Source organism: Bombus impatiens, unplaced genomic scaffold (genome assembly GCF_000188095.3).
Source record: "Bombus impatiens unplaced genomic scaffold, BIMP_2.2 scf_0166, whole genome shotgun sequence".
Taxonomy (NCBI): domain Eukaryota; kingdom Metazoa; phylum Arthropoda; class Insecta; order Hymenoptera; family Apidae; genus Bombus; species Bombus impatiens.
Window position 1 is genome coordinate 354,168 of NT_176585.1, and position 16,931 is coordinate 371,098.

At 35.5% G+C, this 16,931-nt stretch overlaps 2 protein-coding genes and 1 long non-coding RNA gene across 9 annotated transcripts in view; 1 reads left to right on the forward strand and 2 right to left on the reverse strand.

The window, feature by feature from the left end:
- LOC100740132 (basement membrane-specific heparan sulfate proteoglycan core protein) overlaps positions 1-16,931 on the reverse strand; it is a 180,890-nt gene that overhangs the window by 131,177 nt on the left and 32,782 nt on the right. The gene's annotated exons all lie outside the window — the stretch shown is intronic.
- On the forward strand, positions 7,561-13,479 carry LOC100747125. 3 transcript variants are annotated; one of them, XM_003487581.4, is made up of 6 exons: positions 7,561-7,709; positions 9,800-10,056; positions 10,264-10,527; positions 11,213-11,346; positions 11,429-11,594; positions 12,091-12,489. In XM_003487581.4, exons 2-6 carry the CDS (start codon positions 9,802-9,804, stop codon positions 12,487-12,489), a joined length of 1,218 nt encoding a protein of 405 aa, XP_003487629.1. In that variant the 5' UTR covers positions 7,561-7,709; positions 9,800-9,801. The 3 variants fall into 3 exon arrangements, with proteins under 3 accessions (XP_003487629.1, XP_012238138.1, XP_024221776.1); XM_012382715.3 differs by lacking the exon at positions 7,561-7,709 and adding an exon at positions 7,726-7,858; XM_024366008.2 differs by lacking the exon at positions 7,561-7,709 and having other exon boundaries at positions 9,802-10,056; positions 12,091-13,479.
- LOC117151378 lies at positions 8,516-8,700 on the reverse strand. Its single transcript, XR_004461263.1, has 2 exons — positions 8,658-8,700; positions 8,516-8,599 (listed from the first exon to the last, which is right to left on the reverse strand). It is a non-coding gene; the product is annotated as an uncharacterized LOC117151378 (long non-coding RNA).

Consider the following 16,931-nt stretch of genomic DNA (forward strand, 5'->3'; position numbering starts at 1 on the left):
TGACCGCGATAACAGTAAACGTTTATTCTTACGCAGTTACCCAGCGCGTGCTGGTAAAGAAAGAGTTACAAAATACTCTTCCAAACGTGGCGTATTACGCCTGCATCCAACAAGAATTGATGCTCCTTTCACCGGTTCCTGGTAATATCATAGCTCGATATACCTGGAAAACGATCCTTCTGGGCACGGTTTCTTTTTATGCTCGCTAATGAATTCCTCGTTACTTCGTGGAAAAAGACAAGCGATAGTTGTTATACAACTGGGACCGGTATATTTGTGGCACGACACCTTTTGTTGAATTTTTTTTAATAATGAGTGGATAATGTATAGTTTGAAATATCGCATGATCACATGTAATTTTGTAACTTAGCCTCTTTCGTAGCACTATATGCAAAAGTCATTGTAATTAATCAGAGTTTTTTATATTAACACATTGATATAATTATTAATAATATTTATCCATAGTGTTAATATTTGTTCTACTTTTCTGCGTTATTTGCTGGGCCTTCTTGATAATTCGTTGATTCTTATTCGTGTCTATCCTCGTTCTTTTTCTCTCTTCTTGTATATCATACGCATATACATTTGCTTTTTGTTTCGTTTCTTTATCTTCTTCTTTCTTTTGCCCTTTTATTCTTCCGTCAGTTACATTAATCTGTTATATCAGAGGGTTTACCCTTGTAAATAATAAATAAATAAATGAATGAATGAATAAGGAAGCAGAAAAGTAAACGAATAATACAGTGACGAGTACACAACATATTCACAAGCCTATTACAGATAAAAATATATCTACAGCGAAAAATAAAGAAGCCTAGTAAAAGCAAAAAATCTAGATAATATATCCAGATAATAGTGTCTACATAATGTGTATTTTAATTGCCGCATTATCAGAAGGACTCATTATGCTTATTGAAATATTTTCAAGTCATCGCGAGTGATGAAACGTCTAATCTTAAAATTTTGTCCGTTTTATGATGATAATGTGTCAATGAAATTATGGCTCGATCCGACTTGATAATTATATAGGCTAAGAGACATACATGGTTATCAAATTTACATGCTACGATGACTCTCCTTTTTTTTTACTTTCGAGTCGTATTGAATAATCAAATATTAAATGTCTATATGTTGGAGATGTTTACGTATGTATCTTTTGATTCAATTGGAAGTTCCTGATAACGTATACACTCCGAGATTGACAATGTTAAGATAAAATGTGTCGGCTACCCCTTTTTTCACAGCAGCTTTCTCAACTTATCTCGAATAATCAGATATCAAACGATATCGTTAAAGTTAAAGATATCATAAAAGATTATTTTTTCTCTGTAATAATACCAAGCCGTTTGCACTAATCTCTCGATTTCACAATATTATAAAAATAAAATTCCACTTATCAAAGCTTCAGGGTGTTATAGAAATCGCATCGTATATTCCGCGCCGGTTTAAAGCATCATTCGGCGACCATACGACGATATCGATAAAACGGAGAGGTTGTAAATTCACTTCGTATATAGCGATATAATTTTTCATTGCGCAACGGTCCGATAATTTAGCGCGGCGTTCGTATCATACTGTGACCAATGTTGAGGCGTTTTTTCTCATTGCCTGGTTAATATAGCAACTTGGACCAACGCCACGTAGCACGCCACGCTGAATCATTCATCAAAATCGATGAAATTAAAGATTCTGAGGTCGATTAATAACGTTAAACGTATCGATGTCGAGGAAATTTTGAAATTATTTTTTTTTCAGAATCGGGGTTATTCAGTGGTTCGTAAAAGTATTTCAATCTGTAAAATGCTAATGAAATTTCAAAATATTTTATATTGCTACGTACATGTTCATGACAATTTGTTATAAATGATCGAACACTTATGAATTCCAATATATTGCGAAAGAACGTTTGATTTCGATAAAAAAAAAAGAAAAAAAACTGTTTAACGAGCTGATGCGAGTTTTTTCTTGAGTAATAATAATAATATCAACTTTTTCTTCATTATCTGCACTCTAAAGACTTCGATTATGACCACCGCAAATATTCATTTGATTACAGTTTTCTGTTTTAATAAACCCTCTCAAGGTTAAACAGAAGAGACTTGCAATGTATGTAAATTACGATGTATGTCTATCAATATGGCACAAGCTCAAGGCCGAATCGACGCAAGTAACGTAGCGCCTTCTCACGATGTACGTATATTACATAATGAGGATGTTTCATGTTTATTCCTTTATATGAACCGAAGGCAACATAGAGCCTAACTATATACTCGCGTCCAGGAATATTCCTACGAATTTGCATTTAAGCGCAAATATTGAATTTTCAAGATGTTCATATCATGTGACTACAATCTAACTCCCGATAAGGCCTAAAGTCAATATTTTCTTTGAAGCGTCGTCACATTCTGGTGTTAAAGTTGTCACGATTAATATGTGTATCGAGGAAAAAATTGATGATAAGTTAGAATGTGTCGCGGAGTGAAACATGTAGTGTAATTTTAGATTTTTAATTATGAAAATAGATATAATCTTCTTAAATACGAGTCTTCATTCAACGATGCATTGATCCTTTAATTAATGCTATGGCTTTCGCCGGTTGTATGATTTCATTTTTACTAATATTTAAGAGGGCATTCTCCTGTAAATGTTGCAAAATTTAAGACAGTTTCAATTATTTGTTCCTTGGTTTTATCTCGCCTGCAATGAACACGTGTTTAGAAATCGTATCTCGCTGACGTAGATGATCAAGGCTGTCGAGTAGATTGAAACAAAGTCAAGAAGATTCTTAATCAGTATGTTTATCGTTGTCGTCTATGTCAAACTGAATAATTTGTTTTATTTTTATGACGAGTTTCTCGTACTTTCTTTTATCGAATTAATTACCGAAAAAAGAATGAAATCTCGGAATTTGCAATTGGAACATTCGCCGTTTTGCCAATATTCAACATAAATCATTTATTTTAATTCAGACAATAACGACAAGTATACTGACTGGGAATCTTCTTGATCTTTTTGTTCCAGTCCACCCTGAAAATTCATTGAAATCAAAAGAATTCATGAAAATTGTTAAATTATGTAACGCCCATAGAATAATGCTGCCGCAACGTTCTTTTCTGCAGAAGACCTGAATACGTGTACATTATTGAAACATGTACGAAAATCGTCTTCATGAAAGCTTTAAGCTTCATGAAAGGTTTAAGGAGAAGGACAAAACTAATTGTAACGATCTATTTTTTAAACTATGCACGTGTTAAAGTGTCTACAATAAGAATAATATACTGTATTATTGAGAAACAAAAGAACAATGTTCCATGCGGCATATGATCCAATATTTCGTCGGTTATCGTCGATAGTAATTGGAATTTTCGACGATCACGTCAGGATCGACACGATTCGCGGCAAGCGATCGTTGAATAATGTAATTGAAAACTAGTGGACGGCTCTATTTAATCGGCTCATGTAAATAAATCGGCCGGATTGTGATTGGTACGTGCTAGAATTCTAGAATTACGCGCAGCTGTATAATTTTGGTCACGCGCCTGTTTCGCGATTCAGGCCAATCGAATACATTTGGTATTGCCCTTATCGGCGTTTCCTTCAGAACGATTAAAATGGACAAGGATGGAGAACAGTATGCGAGATCGTATACTCCGCTCGGAGATGCGTATTGAGCCATGTGCCGTGAATGCAATCGCTTCCTATCCCAAGATTATGCATAAAAGTGGCTATAAAATTCCATTGCATACGTTCCTTTATCGCGCCGTTTCACTCTGTTTCACCAATAATAATTGAATGATCGTAGTTCCCCGATTTGTCGTCACGTGTTAACAAATTGAGTCTGATAGTGGCCACAGGCTGCACTTGTAACAGAACCAGTCTCGTCCCACCTCTCACAACTTGAAGATTCTTTTTTAAACTGTTAACCAGGAAAGACAAATTAATTCATCATTTGACTACTTATTTTTTCGCGTGAAGGTCTTTTATCCTTTTACGTATAGCTTCATTTATATTTCCAAACGAGACCATGACAAGGAGACCAGGGAATTTATTGAATTAAAAGAACTACTTATAAAGCCTTCTTTGCCTGTGATGTTCGTTTGCGTGCGTTAAGACTGATTTGACTAAATTTGATTTACTTTTTCTATTAGAACTTTCGTTACCAATCATAGGAATTTAAGATTTACGTACGTGCTGGTTAACAGATTAATCGATAGATTAATTTTACATGTTGTTTTTACATTACTTTTATTATCAACATTATGTAATTGCTCTATCAATCCGAATGTTGCTCTTGTCAGTTACACTTTCAGAGATAAAAAAAATAAACAATAGGTTACGCAGAAATCCAAACATGGAATTTGTGAGCGATATTCCTTCCTTCACATATGAAAAAATCACCGATCACGCGATAAAAATTAAATAACTTCATATAGTCATTCGCTATTACGAAACCGTACAATGCTATCCATGACGATGATAATGGAGGCAGCGACTTGTATAGTCGCCGCGATCCCTACGGTCAGATGAGGGGGATTTCATAACAGCGCCAATTGACTTCCTTCAACCTCAACACAATAAACGTGTTTGTCGGTTACGTAAACGCTTCAAGTTCGCGTGGGAGTGTCGCTTTGGTAACACTGACACTGCCTCCAATGGAGACAAGGCAACCAATGTTAATCAACGTCGTCTCTATGATCAACAATTCCGCCAGTTGAATTTTATTCTTCGTTATGTAAATTCTTTTACGTATAAGTCACTCAGAAGCCACGTCGATTAACTCTAAAAAAATAGAACAGTAAAGAATTCATCGTTTTACGAATATCGTTCGTTGAAAAGCTTGAGATTTATGATTATTTATGCTATCGTCTTGCTAAGCGTTTTTTTTTTTTTTTTTTAGCAAGTATACTGAGCACTTTTTTGCATTTGTGGAGATTTATTAATGGCACAGAAATTTAGGTACAGAATTAGGTACAAGATATGAAAAGATATATCAAACATCCAAAGGTAAAATAAGTTTTTATTTGAAATTCATTTCTTTGCTTGTGTTTGCACGCTAAAGAGATAAATTGGAGTAAAAATTCGCAGTTTAACGATAAATAATCTTCTGGATGTGTTACGAATTGTAGATAGCTTTAGTGATTATACATATTGCAGTATAGCGTTGTTACAAGGAACATTTTGAAACTTTATTAGCATGCAACGAGCAGTTTCATTAGCGTTACGATTATCGTGATTGCATGAGTAAAATTTGAAACGAATATGAAAATGTCCATGAGAAATTACCAAAATATTATTAAAATAAAATAGAATATTTCAACAGTCGATTATTCATCGTATTATTAAACCTGAATATTTAATAAGACAATGTTTAATGACACTATTTACATAGACGTTTAGAGTATCAGTTGATAATTTTATGCGTAAGACGCGTGAACTGTATGTTTTATTCATGCTAGTTTTCTTATCTAGTACATCCATAATATTGGCAATAAATGTCTTATAAATATCGTATATATTTGCAAATTTTACCAACGAAATTACAATTAAGGAATTATAATTAAGAAAATCTAACAAGTTAATCATATAACCAAAGCCTTCCTACACGATAATTTATTAATCAATAATGTCAGTAAATTGACAAGTTACAAGTTGTTGATCAGAGGTCAGTTTTTCACAATTTTATGATTTTTTGGTCAAAGAAGATAATCACGTAGTTTATAAACTATAATTTGTTAGGTAAAAATTGACTTGTAACATTTCACTTATTTTATTACAATACTTGTTAATTATACACAAGAATACTTCTTAATATTTGTAACTTGTAATCTGTAACTAATAAAATTTCATTAATAATATTAATCTCGTTATGCGCGACAAGGCTCAGGTAATGCAATTTGCAATTTATAAAAAGTGCTACTTGATAAATTCAACGTAAGAAGTCGACTGAATAATTAGCTGCGTGATGGTTTAAATTAATAGCCATAGGTGCAGCGGCTGCGTGACGAGCTGTATCAATCTCCGTTTAATTTCTTCGCAGTGGATGGATAATCGCGCACTGAATGAACACTACGAATGAGGTGTTTCCAGACGATGAAAACAACGCGCGTTTTATCGTTTGCTCTAATAGAACTCCCCCCATCAAAATCGAGGAAACAATAAGATAGAGGCATCCCTATAAGGATGACTTCTGCACTATCTTATCATGACGTGTGCCATCGTGAATCCTCCCATCGATGCATTAAAACTCAGTACACTGAATTCCATTGTTATTTCGCAACACTCTTTTCGTAATGAACCATAATAATACCAGCATAAATTACGGAAATAAAGAAATCTCTTGTCTGCTGATACACGTGAATCCCGATTCACGTTTAAACTTATATATATTTTTTTTTATTTAGTTTTTTATATTCACCATTTGTCCAATTTGGACATTTGGTAGAATTTTTTGGCTGTTTGATTATCATGTGGGTGGCTACTCCCAGCGGGATACCAGACTTATTTTTCAATCGAAAATACAAAAATAGATAAAATGCACATAACGTAGAATGATATGCGAAACATCTAAAATAGAATATTAAGAAGTCTTTTCTTTTTATATCTTCTTTATTTTTGATACCTTCTCCGTCTATCGAACTGCGATCGACCCGCTCATCTATATTTATGACATCTAACAGGTAGTATTTCCGCCTAGATTCTATATTTTTAATTATACGAATAAAAATATGAATTTGCATAAATTTCCGCGGTCTATTCATTATGCTCGTTATTAGTTATCGACGCTGATTCACGAAAATATTCGAATATTTATCACAGAAATCTATATATATTCTATATATATTCTGTATATATATATATATATATATATAATATATATATATATATATAGAAGATATATATATATGATATAATATATAAGATATATATAATATATAATATATAAGATATATATATATATTGTAACATGTGATTAATATTAATAATTTTGTTAGTAAAATGTAAAACCAATCTGAAAATGTATACAGAAGTTATCAGACGTTTATTGTAAAAGTGTACAACATGAACAGCTATGTTGAACGTATAGCAATTTACCAAATTATTTATACACTTTCCTTGGACGATTTTTTATGAATATAGGTATTACGTGCATTTATCAATGCAATCCTGATCATCGTACCTCGTTACAGTAATGTTAAACATGTTTCGTATGTAATGCATCGAAAGAAAGTTTTTATGAGTGTTCGGATACTTTCGTCAGCCTAAGTCTGCATCTTGTTCATATCAAAATAATTTGCTCCAGATACGTCTTGCCTACGCTAGAACATAAAGGTTAACTGTAAGGGGCATCCAAAATAAGAGTCCAGTTAGAAGCTGAAGAAGTGATACGCTTCTCAAATATTTAGAAAATTGTGATTATCTCCAAGTTATCCGAAACAATGATTTTTCAAACAGCACTGAATCCGAAGTGGCCATGCTATTCGTCGAGCACATCTTACTCCGCTTAATTGTTATCAGACAGTTTTCACGATAGATGACGTTCACGATCCGGGCAAATTCTGATTGGAGCATAAATAATGTGCGATTGGCCGTATAAAACCTGACACGTCTATTCCGCGTAGCTCACTCCGTATCAGACCTTCACGGAGGCAAAGTAAAGTGATTATAGTTTCGTGTACGCGCCTTAAATCATTTGCTTCAATCTCTCGCAGGTTAGTGTCCGATGATAACCTACATTTTTCGTGGTTTCTTCTTTCGCTACGTTCTATCGTGTTGTATTTTGGTAAAGTAACGCGCGAGATTCATCAGTGCAAGGTATTACAAAAAGATTTACGAAAAACGAGTGAAACTAGTGAAACAGGTACGAGCGAAAGCAATCGTGTTTGCTTTTTTACGACTCTTGTGCTCTTCCAGTTTGTTTAATTCACATCACTCTCGAGTTTCTTATTCCGATTGCGTAGAATATCTGGCATGCAAAATATACACAGTGTACGATATAATGGAAAATCAACGAATGACATTAAACGACGAAGAATAGAAAATTTGGCAAAACTACCGAAGGTTCAGATAATGTCAAAATAATATGATGGCATTTGTGAGCAAACGGAAGGAATAAAAACAGTTCTAACGTGTTCAATGGAATTTTAAAACGAAAAGAATTTATTTCCGTTCTAATTGCGTGATTAATGTTTATGTATCACAGCCTGTCGACAGCTTCATCAAACCGAAACTAGTAAATAAATTATTAACATATATTAACATATATTTAACGATCATAAGTGAGCATCAAGCTTTCTTAATTTTGTCGGATTGTGAAACTATTTTCTGAAAATATTTTATGCTGTTGGCTGTTTACGGAACGGTTGTGAGTCATCGCTAGTATAAGACATCGTTTTATATTTATATACATACAGTGCCGAGAATAGTTATAGACTCAAATACATTCTCTACGTCGTTTCAATTCAATCTTTTCAATTCAATATTTTCAAGAAATCATTGATCACGCCTGGATATGTTAAATGAAATTGATTTTGTAAAGGACAAATTGTACGCTACAGGATATCAGGAGATGTTATATATATATATATATATACATATATGACTGTGACTGTTTGTACAACATATATATATAACATCTATATATATGTATATTTATATACAGTGTTGTAAATAATAACAGACTCAAATACATTTTCTGCGTTATGTATGTATATGTTCGAACTAGAAAAAAAGTAAGAACCGGATTTCTAAAAGAGGAACGTCATAATCGTTTGCCCTCGATTTCTTCGTTCCTCTCCGCGAGAATAATCAACCGTGCGATTCATACTAAGTGCCCTCGCGTGATCTAAAAAGCGTTCGATAACCTCGAATAGTGGCACAGTTATTTTCAATCCTTTTCAGTTAATCGATATCAAAACGAAATTCTATCGATATACGCAACGAATTATGTACTTTTCCAAACGTTCTCTCTTATCTTCCACTTCAACTTTCGCACCAGCACATTCCACGTGATCGTTGAAACTTCAGTTAAATACACTTAGTTAAAATCCTCTGTATCCATGGCCATTAAAAAGTTCCGTGTACACTATTCGACTTCTGATTTAAATCTCTCGAAACGTTCGCGAACTTGCTGGTACAAAAGTTTCTCGTTTTTCGCGAATGTTGATCGTCGCCAAAGACAAAAAAAAAAAAGATTAAAAAATGGTAAAAAGAGAAGAAATGAAAAAAAGGAACGCATTCTTTTGTTCGCGTTCCAGAGAGACCGGTCGTAAATTTCCTTAAAATACCACGATTCGATCGTGTTCGATGGAACCTTCGGCAGTGAAACGTGCTGCATCGCGCTGAAACCGCCGAAAGGGGAAAGCAGGAGGCGGGATGAAAAGGAGACGCCTCGTTCCATTACGTTTCTAATTGAAACAGCGATCTCGAACGCGAGAAACGATCCCTGTGAATATCGAGGCTCGAAGAGGAAATCGTCGAGTCGAAAGGGAGTACGAATCGAAGAAAGAGAGGCGAATGTAAATATATATGCATATATTATGTATTATTATATATATGCATATATATATATATATATATATATGTATATATTTATATGCATATAAAGAGAAGAAAAACAGATGAGAAGGTTAAAAAGAGTGGAAAGGAAAGGGAGATGAAAATAAAATGAAAGGAAACCGCGATATCTTAAATCTGGCCATGAGCAATAAGTTACTATAATGGATCGTTTCCGTGTTTCCTGACGCTCCACTAAGAACAATGATTCGCCGATGAAATTCTGCAATTCCGATTCCAATTTCAGAAATGGCCCACGAGACCCTGACATGGCTGAACGCCGATTTCGCCGAGAGGGTCCTACGATTCGCCGAGCTCGACAGTACCATCAATGTGACCGATATAATTTCGAAACCTGCGACTGCCGTAGGTGACAACTACGCTAGTGATCTAGTTAGAGTGGTGGCGGAGTTCACGCGAAATGAGGGCAAAACTAAGGTCAAAGAAAAAAAGTCGCTTTTGTTCAAGTTCGAGCCGATAGCCGAGGGACCAAGGAAAGAAATGGTAAATACTTACAAATGTAAATTTTTCAAAGATACTTTCCTAAGTAACCGAACAATAAGCTTTCTAATGTAAAAAACTATCTTTACGATCTTTTAATTATTAAAAATGATAGAGTGTGTGTGGAAAGGTTGTACTTATAAAGAACGTGGATAGGCGACTTCAGATCTTATATCATCTCACGACAGATATTTCTGAACGTTTTCTAAGATCATGGACATACAAATCTTCGACTTTGAAATCTTCATGATGACAAATACACTGCGAAAGATGAACAAATTGTTAGACAATCGTTTAAGTGCGCAAGCTTATTACATAAGAATGGAACGACCGATGTGTTTGATACTGGAAGATCTGGCTCCACTAGGATTTCGTATGGCCAATCGTCAACTTGGTCTCGATATGGATCATTGTAAACTGGCTATTCAAGGATTGGCGAGATTCCACGCTGCATCGGTCGCCTTATGCGAGAAGGTAATGATTATGTCGAATGATAAATTTCAATTTCTAAATCGTAATTAGCTACGAATGTTTATGCATGTTAGTATCTTGTTTGTGAATACGATTAAAAGAATATGATATTGGCAGAAAATTATATCATCTATCAAATATGACAAAGGGGTATCGTAATTTCTATATTTTTATATTTTTGCATCTTTATTCCCATGGACGCATAAAGATTTGCAATTTGATCGTCATATTTACTATTAATCTTTTCAATACTCACTAAAGTAACATAGTTAGAAAGCCATGATTTGATTATTTATATATGTATCTATACGTTTCATGTATATTTCAATTTGTCTTATTGTTCTTATGTTAATCTTTAAATCACATCTGACTGCTACATGAAACAATTTTTCGAACCACGACTACTTAAGGCTACATCACAGTGTGAAAGGTACTTCTCTTATAATTTGATTTTCAATTACACACCAAACAGGTCATTATAGTCAATAGTAAAATTTGTATAAAATATCTTTCCATTAGGCCCAGATACCAACAAGCCAAAAATGTATTTTTTATCAGCTGTAATATTGACTAAGCAGTAAAATGGTTAAGCAAATTAATTTCTCTTAATACTAATTAATATTGATATTGAAAAAATAGCAATTAAGAGAAACTGTGCTAAATACTTCGATAATCTGTGCTTCCGTAGGAACCAAAACAAAAAAACTTATATTGGAGAGGAATGTTTCATGAAGCAAGTACAATGGACGTAGTGAAATTCTTTAAAATCTCGTGCACCTCTCTTGCAAATGCAATGGAAAGCTGGCCACAAAATGGAAAAAGGTGAAACTAATAAAAACACGTAATTATTATACTATTGGAAATGAATCGATGACGACGTGTCGAAAGTTCCTGATGTCTCCAGGTACGCGGAGAAAGTTAAAAACTTCTCTGAGAAAATGTTTGAAAAGGGCTTGGAGTCAATGAAACGCAAGGACGATGAGTTCAACGTCATTAACCACGGTGACGCATGGACGAACAACATGATGTTCCGATACGACAAAAACGACAAACCTATCGATCACATCTTCGTAAGTAACTACATATACCTTTTAACACATATTTTAAACACATTATCATCATTTCATGTTACGCACTACGTATTCGGTTATTCAATTCGACGATTCAATTCAACACAGTGAGATTACTAATTATTATTAACGCTTTCCATTACATAATAATCGTGTTGCATAACGTACTACGTTGAATTAATTCGACAACACGGTATTACTAAACATTTAGTTTAACGCGAGAGGCCGAGAAGCAGCGAATCGAAAGATCCTGATTTCACGTTGGTGGAAGACGCTGCATTATGAATAATGCAATAAATCCCATTCGATCGCGTTTAGGTACATTCCCCACCTGTCCCGTGGAGACGAGGGCCTACGGGCACAAACTCTCGACTACGATGATTTCCTAAACACGAACCCTCGCATGCTTCTTTCGTTCCTCGTCGCGTTGCACAGATTTCATTTCCAATTCAATTCATACCGGCTCACATCGATCGAAATTCGATCGACATTGCAGGTGGATTTCCAAATCCCTGTCTACACTTCACCGGCAATCGACCTGCTCTACTTCCTCAACACTAGCGTCAACGAGGAAATTTCCAACAACGGTACCGATTCTCTAGTCGAAGAGTATCAGCGAACTTTGGTTGCCACCATGAAGCAAATCGGTTGCAAAACGCAACCGCCTACCTTGAAGGAAATAAAGAAGTACATAAGCGAACGACTCGTATACGGAATGATATCATCGATGAACACGTTGCCGTTCGCTTTGGTTGCTAAAAAGGATGCGCAGAGTCTGGACAGTTTGCTGGAAAATATGGACAATTATCATCATCCTGGATACAATAACCCGCTGTTCCAACGGATATTGTTGAAACGATTAGAGACATTCGAAGCAGCAGGCTTATTAGACTAACATATAAAGTCTAAACTAGGATTTTGATTATATACAACTACGACGACCATTTTCGGTGAAATATTTTTTACAAATGTTTTTTACCGTAGGGAATTTTTTAATATAGAAGTATTTGAGTATATTAAAAGTATCTCATTTAGTTTGTTATTGAAGTTTCATATTTCGCGAATGTTTTAATTAGAATTATGCATTATCTCTGTTTAAATTTGATAATTAATCGTACGTATGTATACGTTGTGCGCTGTTGATGGAAGCAATGAGAGAAGAAAGGGAGAAAGTAGAGACGAGCTTTAAACTGAAAAACATTTCTATTAATTTTCTAATTAATTATATGGTACGTGAATTCTTTTATATAACATACCTTCTTGATTTTTATTCTGCGTCAGGTTCTCGTTGCTACCATTACGCATCAACTTAGCCGTCGAAATTCTCCGTTATTTTCGTTTGACAGTACTAGACCGCAGAAGGTTGGGCAGGAAAGGGTTAGCTAACTGCATATTGTATTTGGGTATTACGTTGTTGGTTGTGGAATCGCGGTTTGTTGTAAATTATAGTCATTTCGACGCTGTAACGAGCTTACAATGGTACTCGTTTGTCATTATTTAGTTGAATTTCAACATTATCGTTACAAGGCTCATGAAACCAAAGTTCAACGTCTTTCGTAGGCAACGTAAGATAAGATTGGTCGGTTTAACGACCAGTAATTCAATTTACGAAATATTTTTTAGTCCACCAGTCGATAGTACAAATTCAGCAATACAGTATCATAAGTTTCGTCGAGTGTAATATAATTAACATGGTATTAAACTAGATGTTAAATACTTCAAACTCGTGCAATCGATAGCGAAAACTAAGACAAAACGATTATTTTTGTTTTTCGTGTTGTCTAATTGTCAACGTAGCAAGTAACGAATCAATCACTTTATACTTAGTATATTATCAACACTGACATGGTTTCTCTTTGACTACGACAAAAAAAGAAACAAATAACGAATAAAATAAATGAATAGTATCCACCTTGCTCATTCATCGTTATATTTTATTTGTTTCAAAAGAAAGAAAAAAAAAGAAAAAGAAAAGAAACAAGAAAGGGAATGAAAAGGAAGAAAGCAATAACTTTGCCCTGATTTAACATATGAGATAAGTCCTCAATGAACTTTGTCCCTTTTTTCATTCTCCTTTGTATTATTCACGCTGTCATTGAAACAGTCATTGTGTCACACACGTAAATCTTCCCTTGACTGCAGCGGGGAAAGATTTAGGAGCGAATTGCACTTTCGCGACGTGCAAACGAAACGCGTCGTGGTGTTTTGAATAAATGTCCGTGTCACGTTTCCTCGCGTATACCGTATGACCGTTTCGGTGCGGACAAAGAGAAGCCTGGACGATGAAATTGCTGTTGAACATGCGTTGCACACCGCGCATACCTATTTTATGGATTAATTGCACTTTCAGAGCGGTGCCGCGGGACTGACGGGCAAATCTACGGACGAACACGGGAACGGAAACTCGGATGAAAAAAATACGCGGTACATTTTCGTGGTATGAGGAAAATCGTTTCCAATTTTCCCTGAAATTCTTCCGTCTAACACGATAAAGCTTCCTGTTTCATACGTACGAAAGATTAGTCGGTTTACGCTTGACAAAACGCGCCATGATCACCCCTGATGTTCATTTAGTTGTGAAAAATTTTTAAGCAAATTTATATTGAATGGAACTTAGATATATTTGTTTTAATTATTGACAACTGAATATTTTATATATTTTTGTCACATGCGGCACAATCCGTGCGCGTATTATATGCACACAGAATAATAATAATTAAAAAAAAAAAATATTCGAAATAACGCACTTGTTATAACATTTCCAGGATGACGTTCTCTATCTGGATTTCATTTTTTAACACGATGAAATGAATTTGCATAAGCGAAGGTTTAATAATCTCGTTTGCAAATATTTTTCAGCCGGATACAAATCTAAAGAAAGGGAGGCGAGATCGATTCGAGCGCGATATCTATGTAAATTATTCTCGAAAAAATGATTTCCTCCATGACAACGTGAAAATAAATGTTTGATACGAGCATATTAAAAACGGCCGATCGGAATATTTGAAAGGCGTAATTAAACATCGGCGTAAAATAACAATGGAATATGAATAATAATTATGCGACGGCGACAAGATTCGAGTACAAAAATTGCAATCTATTACACGAAAATTATTCCTGCACTTGCTCTTTTTCCTTCTCGCTTTATCTCTCTCTCTCTCTCTCTCTCTCCCTCTCTCTCTCTCTCTCGCCTTTATCTTCCCATAATTTCAATATTTGTGTCGCTGGAAAATTAACGGACAATTAAATTCGATACACAGTATCGTTGAAATAACACGCGTGCTCAGACTGTTATTCGGATGAAACACGTATATTGATTCCATGTACAGATACGCGATACACTTGCCAAAGCAGCTTGGTAACGAGCTGGATTCAAAGGATGATTTGTACAAATCACAGCCGTTTGTACGTCGCAATGGCAAATCACTTATTTCAAACGCGAACGTCTACTCTGAGGGAGAGAGCTGTTCGTAGAATTGTTCAACGAGCCAGCCACACAATGATTCGGCAATTCCGGCAATATCAAAGCAATTTCTCCGCTCGCTTCGCCAACCCGCCAATACTTATGTAATAATAATTACTGAAAGTACTTTCTGCTTTCTTTGATACGGATCAGTTATTAATATCGATTCAGTTCTCGTCAATAGATAAATCTTTTAAACCCCAAGTTTCATACCAATAGCCGTCGTCTCTCTCTCCCTCTTTCCTTTATCTTCGACCGAGATTCACGGAGAGATTATCGGAAAGCAGAACGGTCGAACCTCGTGAATTCTCTGGCCGATTTCGATGATTTATCTACCCGGGGTCATCGACCTCTTCGCGTTGATCGAGTGCGGTCAGAGATATTACTGCGGACCGTGTGAAAACGCATAGATTCCGTGAACACCGCGGCAGGCATCATGGAGAACGCGATTAACTCTGAAAGCTAATTAATATCTTCGAAGCCCGGGACACGCGTTTCGCCTTTCAATTAAATCGAACTTGTGTGTTTGTCCGTGAGCATATTTATGCATGCGCGTGTACGTGACGCGAAACAAACGATCAAATTAATCACCAGGCGATTGCTATCTCCGATACCTACACCGAGATGAACTGCCATTAATCGGATCTTGCGTACCTGGCGCCACGAATCCCAATCTCTTCTTCTTCGTAACACAAAGCTGTTTCGTTAGCCGAGTATTATGAAAATGAAAGAAAGAAATTTCCAATATTATCGATGACTATCCGTGTCGTACTATCCGCTGCTAAGATCTCGCCTACAATTTTACCATTATCACCGTGCCACGCAAATGCAATACACTCGCTTTTCGGATGTTTGGTCTGATAATTATATTTACGTTTCATTGGTTCCGTAATATCTCAACTGCATTATCTACATATGACGAATATAAATATGAATTTATCTATGATAGAATATGAATAACTTTCGAATAAATCGAGATAGACGTGTTTCATTTGCGTATGTTTCCTTCCTTTCCGCTTTCTTTTCTATATCTAGCGTTATCCGGAAAACTGCTTAGTTTCGATGAAATAGAATAGAAACAGGGGAAGGGTAAAATTCCAAGAAACAACGTCGAGACATCTTCGTTATCTCATTTCCACAAATTCTGAGCGTTTCGTAAAATTTCCATCTCTGACGAACGGGCAGATATTTTTTCGTTCCGAGCCGACGGTGTAATTAAGAGTGAGCTTTCATTTTCAGAGACGAAATTGGTCGGGAAGACAAATTTTCCACGCAGGATGCCTATCGCGGTTAATTTTGTGTAGGAGTATCTCAGCAACAGGAGTGGAATCATTCCTACGAAGACAAATATCGTCGGCAACAATCGATGGAAAGCCTTGAAGACGAGTTGGTGCTTGCTATAGGCCGCGGCGATATCGACGAGACGGTAGACATATCGTCCAATAGAGTAAGTAATAGGCAATTTCGATAACAAATAAGTTGCTACGGTAATATCATTAGTCAATGTCCTTTCGCCTTGCTATGCATTGATAAAATGACACCCGCGACCGCGATCAGTCATGTCTCTCATCGCGGTTCTGCCTCGTAAAACCTGAAATCTCGCTGAGGAAATTTTATTAGCCGCTTTGCCATGAATTAATTTCCATCACAAATCACCGCACGATGAATTGATAGTCGAGCAATTCATAATACACCGCGGCACACGGTACTGCATTGTAATAATTTCTTTCTTTCTAATGTTTCTTCTCAAACATCGTTTGAACATTAAAAAAACAAAAAAGAAAAAAAAAGAAAAATAGAAAACGGAGATTCTACTCGTATCGCTTGGATTGTTTCCGGGAACTCCTCCAAGGGCAACATTTCTAGATTTTAAA

What these genes read in the sequence shown, in the direction of transcription:
- LOC100747125 (XM_003487581.4), top strand. Translation starts at nt 9,802, where the DNA reads ATGGCCCACGAGACCCTGACATGGCTGAACGCCGATTTCGCCGAGAGG. An exon ending in AGGGACCAAGGAAAGAAATG is followed by an intron (nt 10,057 to 10,263) that starts GTAAATACTTAC and finishes ACGTTTTCTAAG; the next exon opens with ATCATGGACATACAAATCTT. An exon ending in AACCTATCGATCACATCTTC is followed by an intron (nt 11,595 to 12,090) that starts GTAAGTAACTAC and finishes TCGACATTGCAG; the next exon opens with GTGGATTTCCAAATCCCTGT.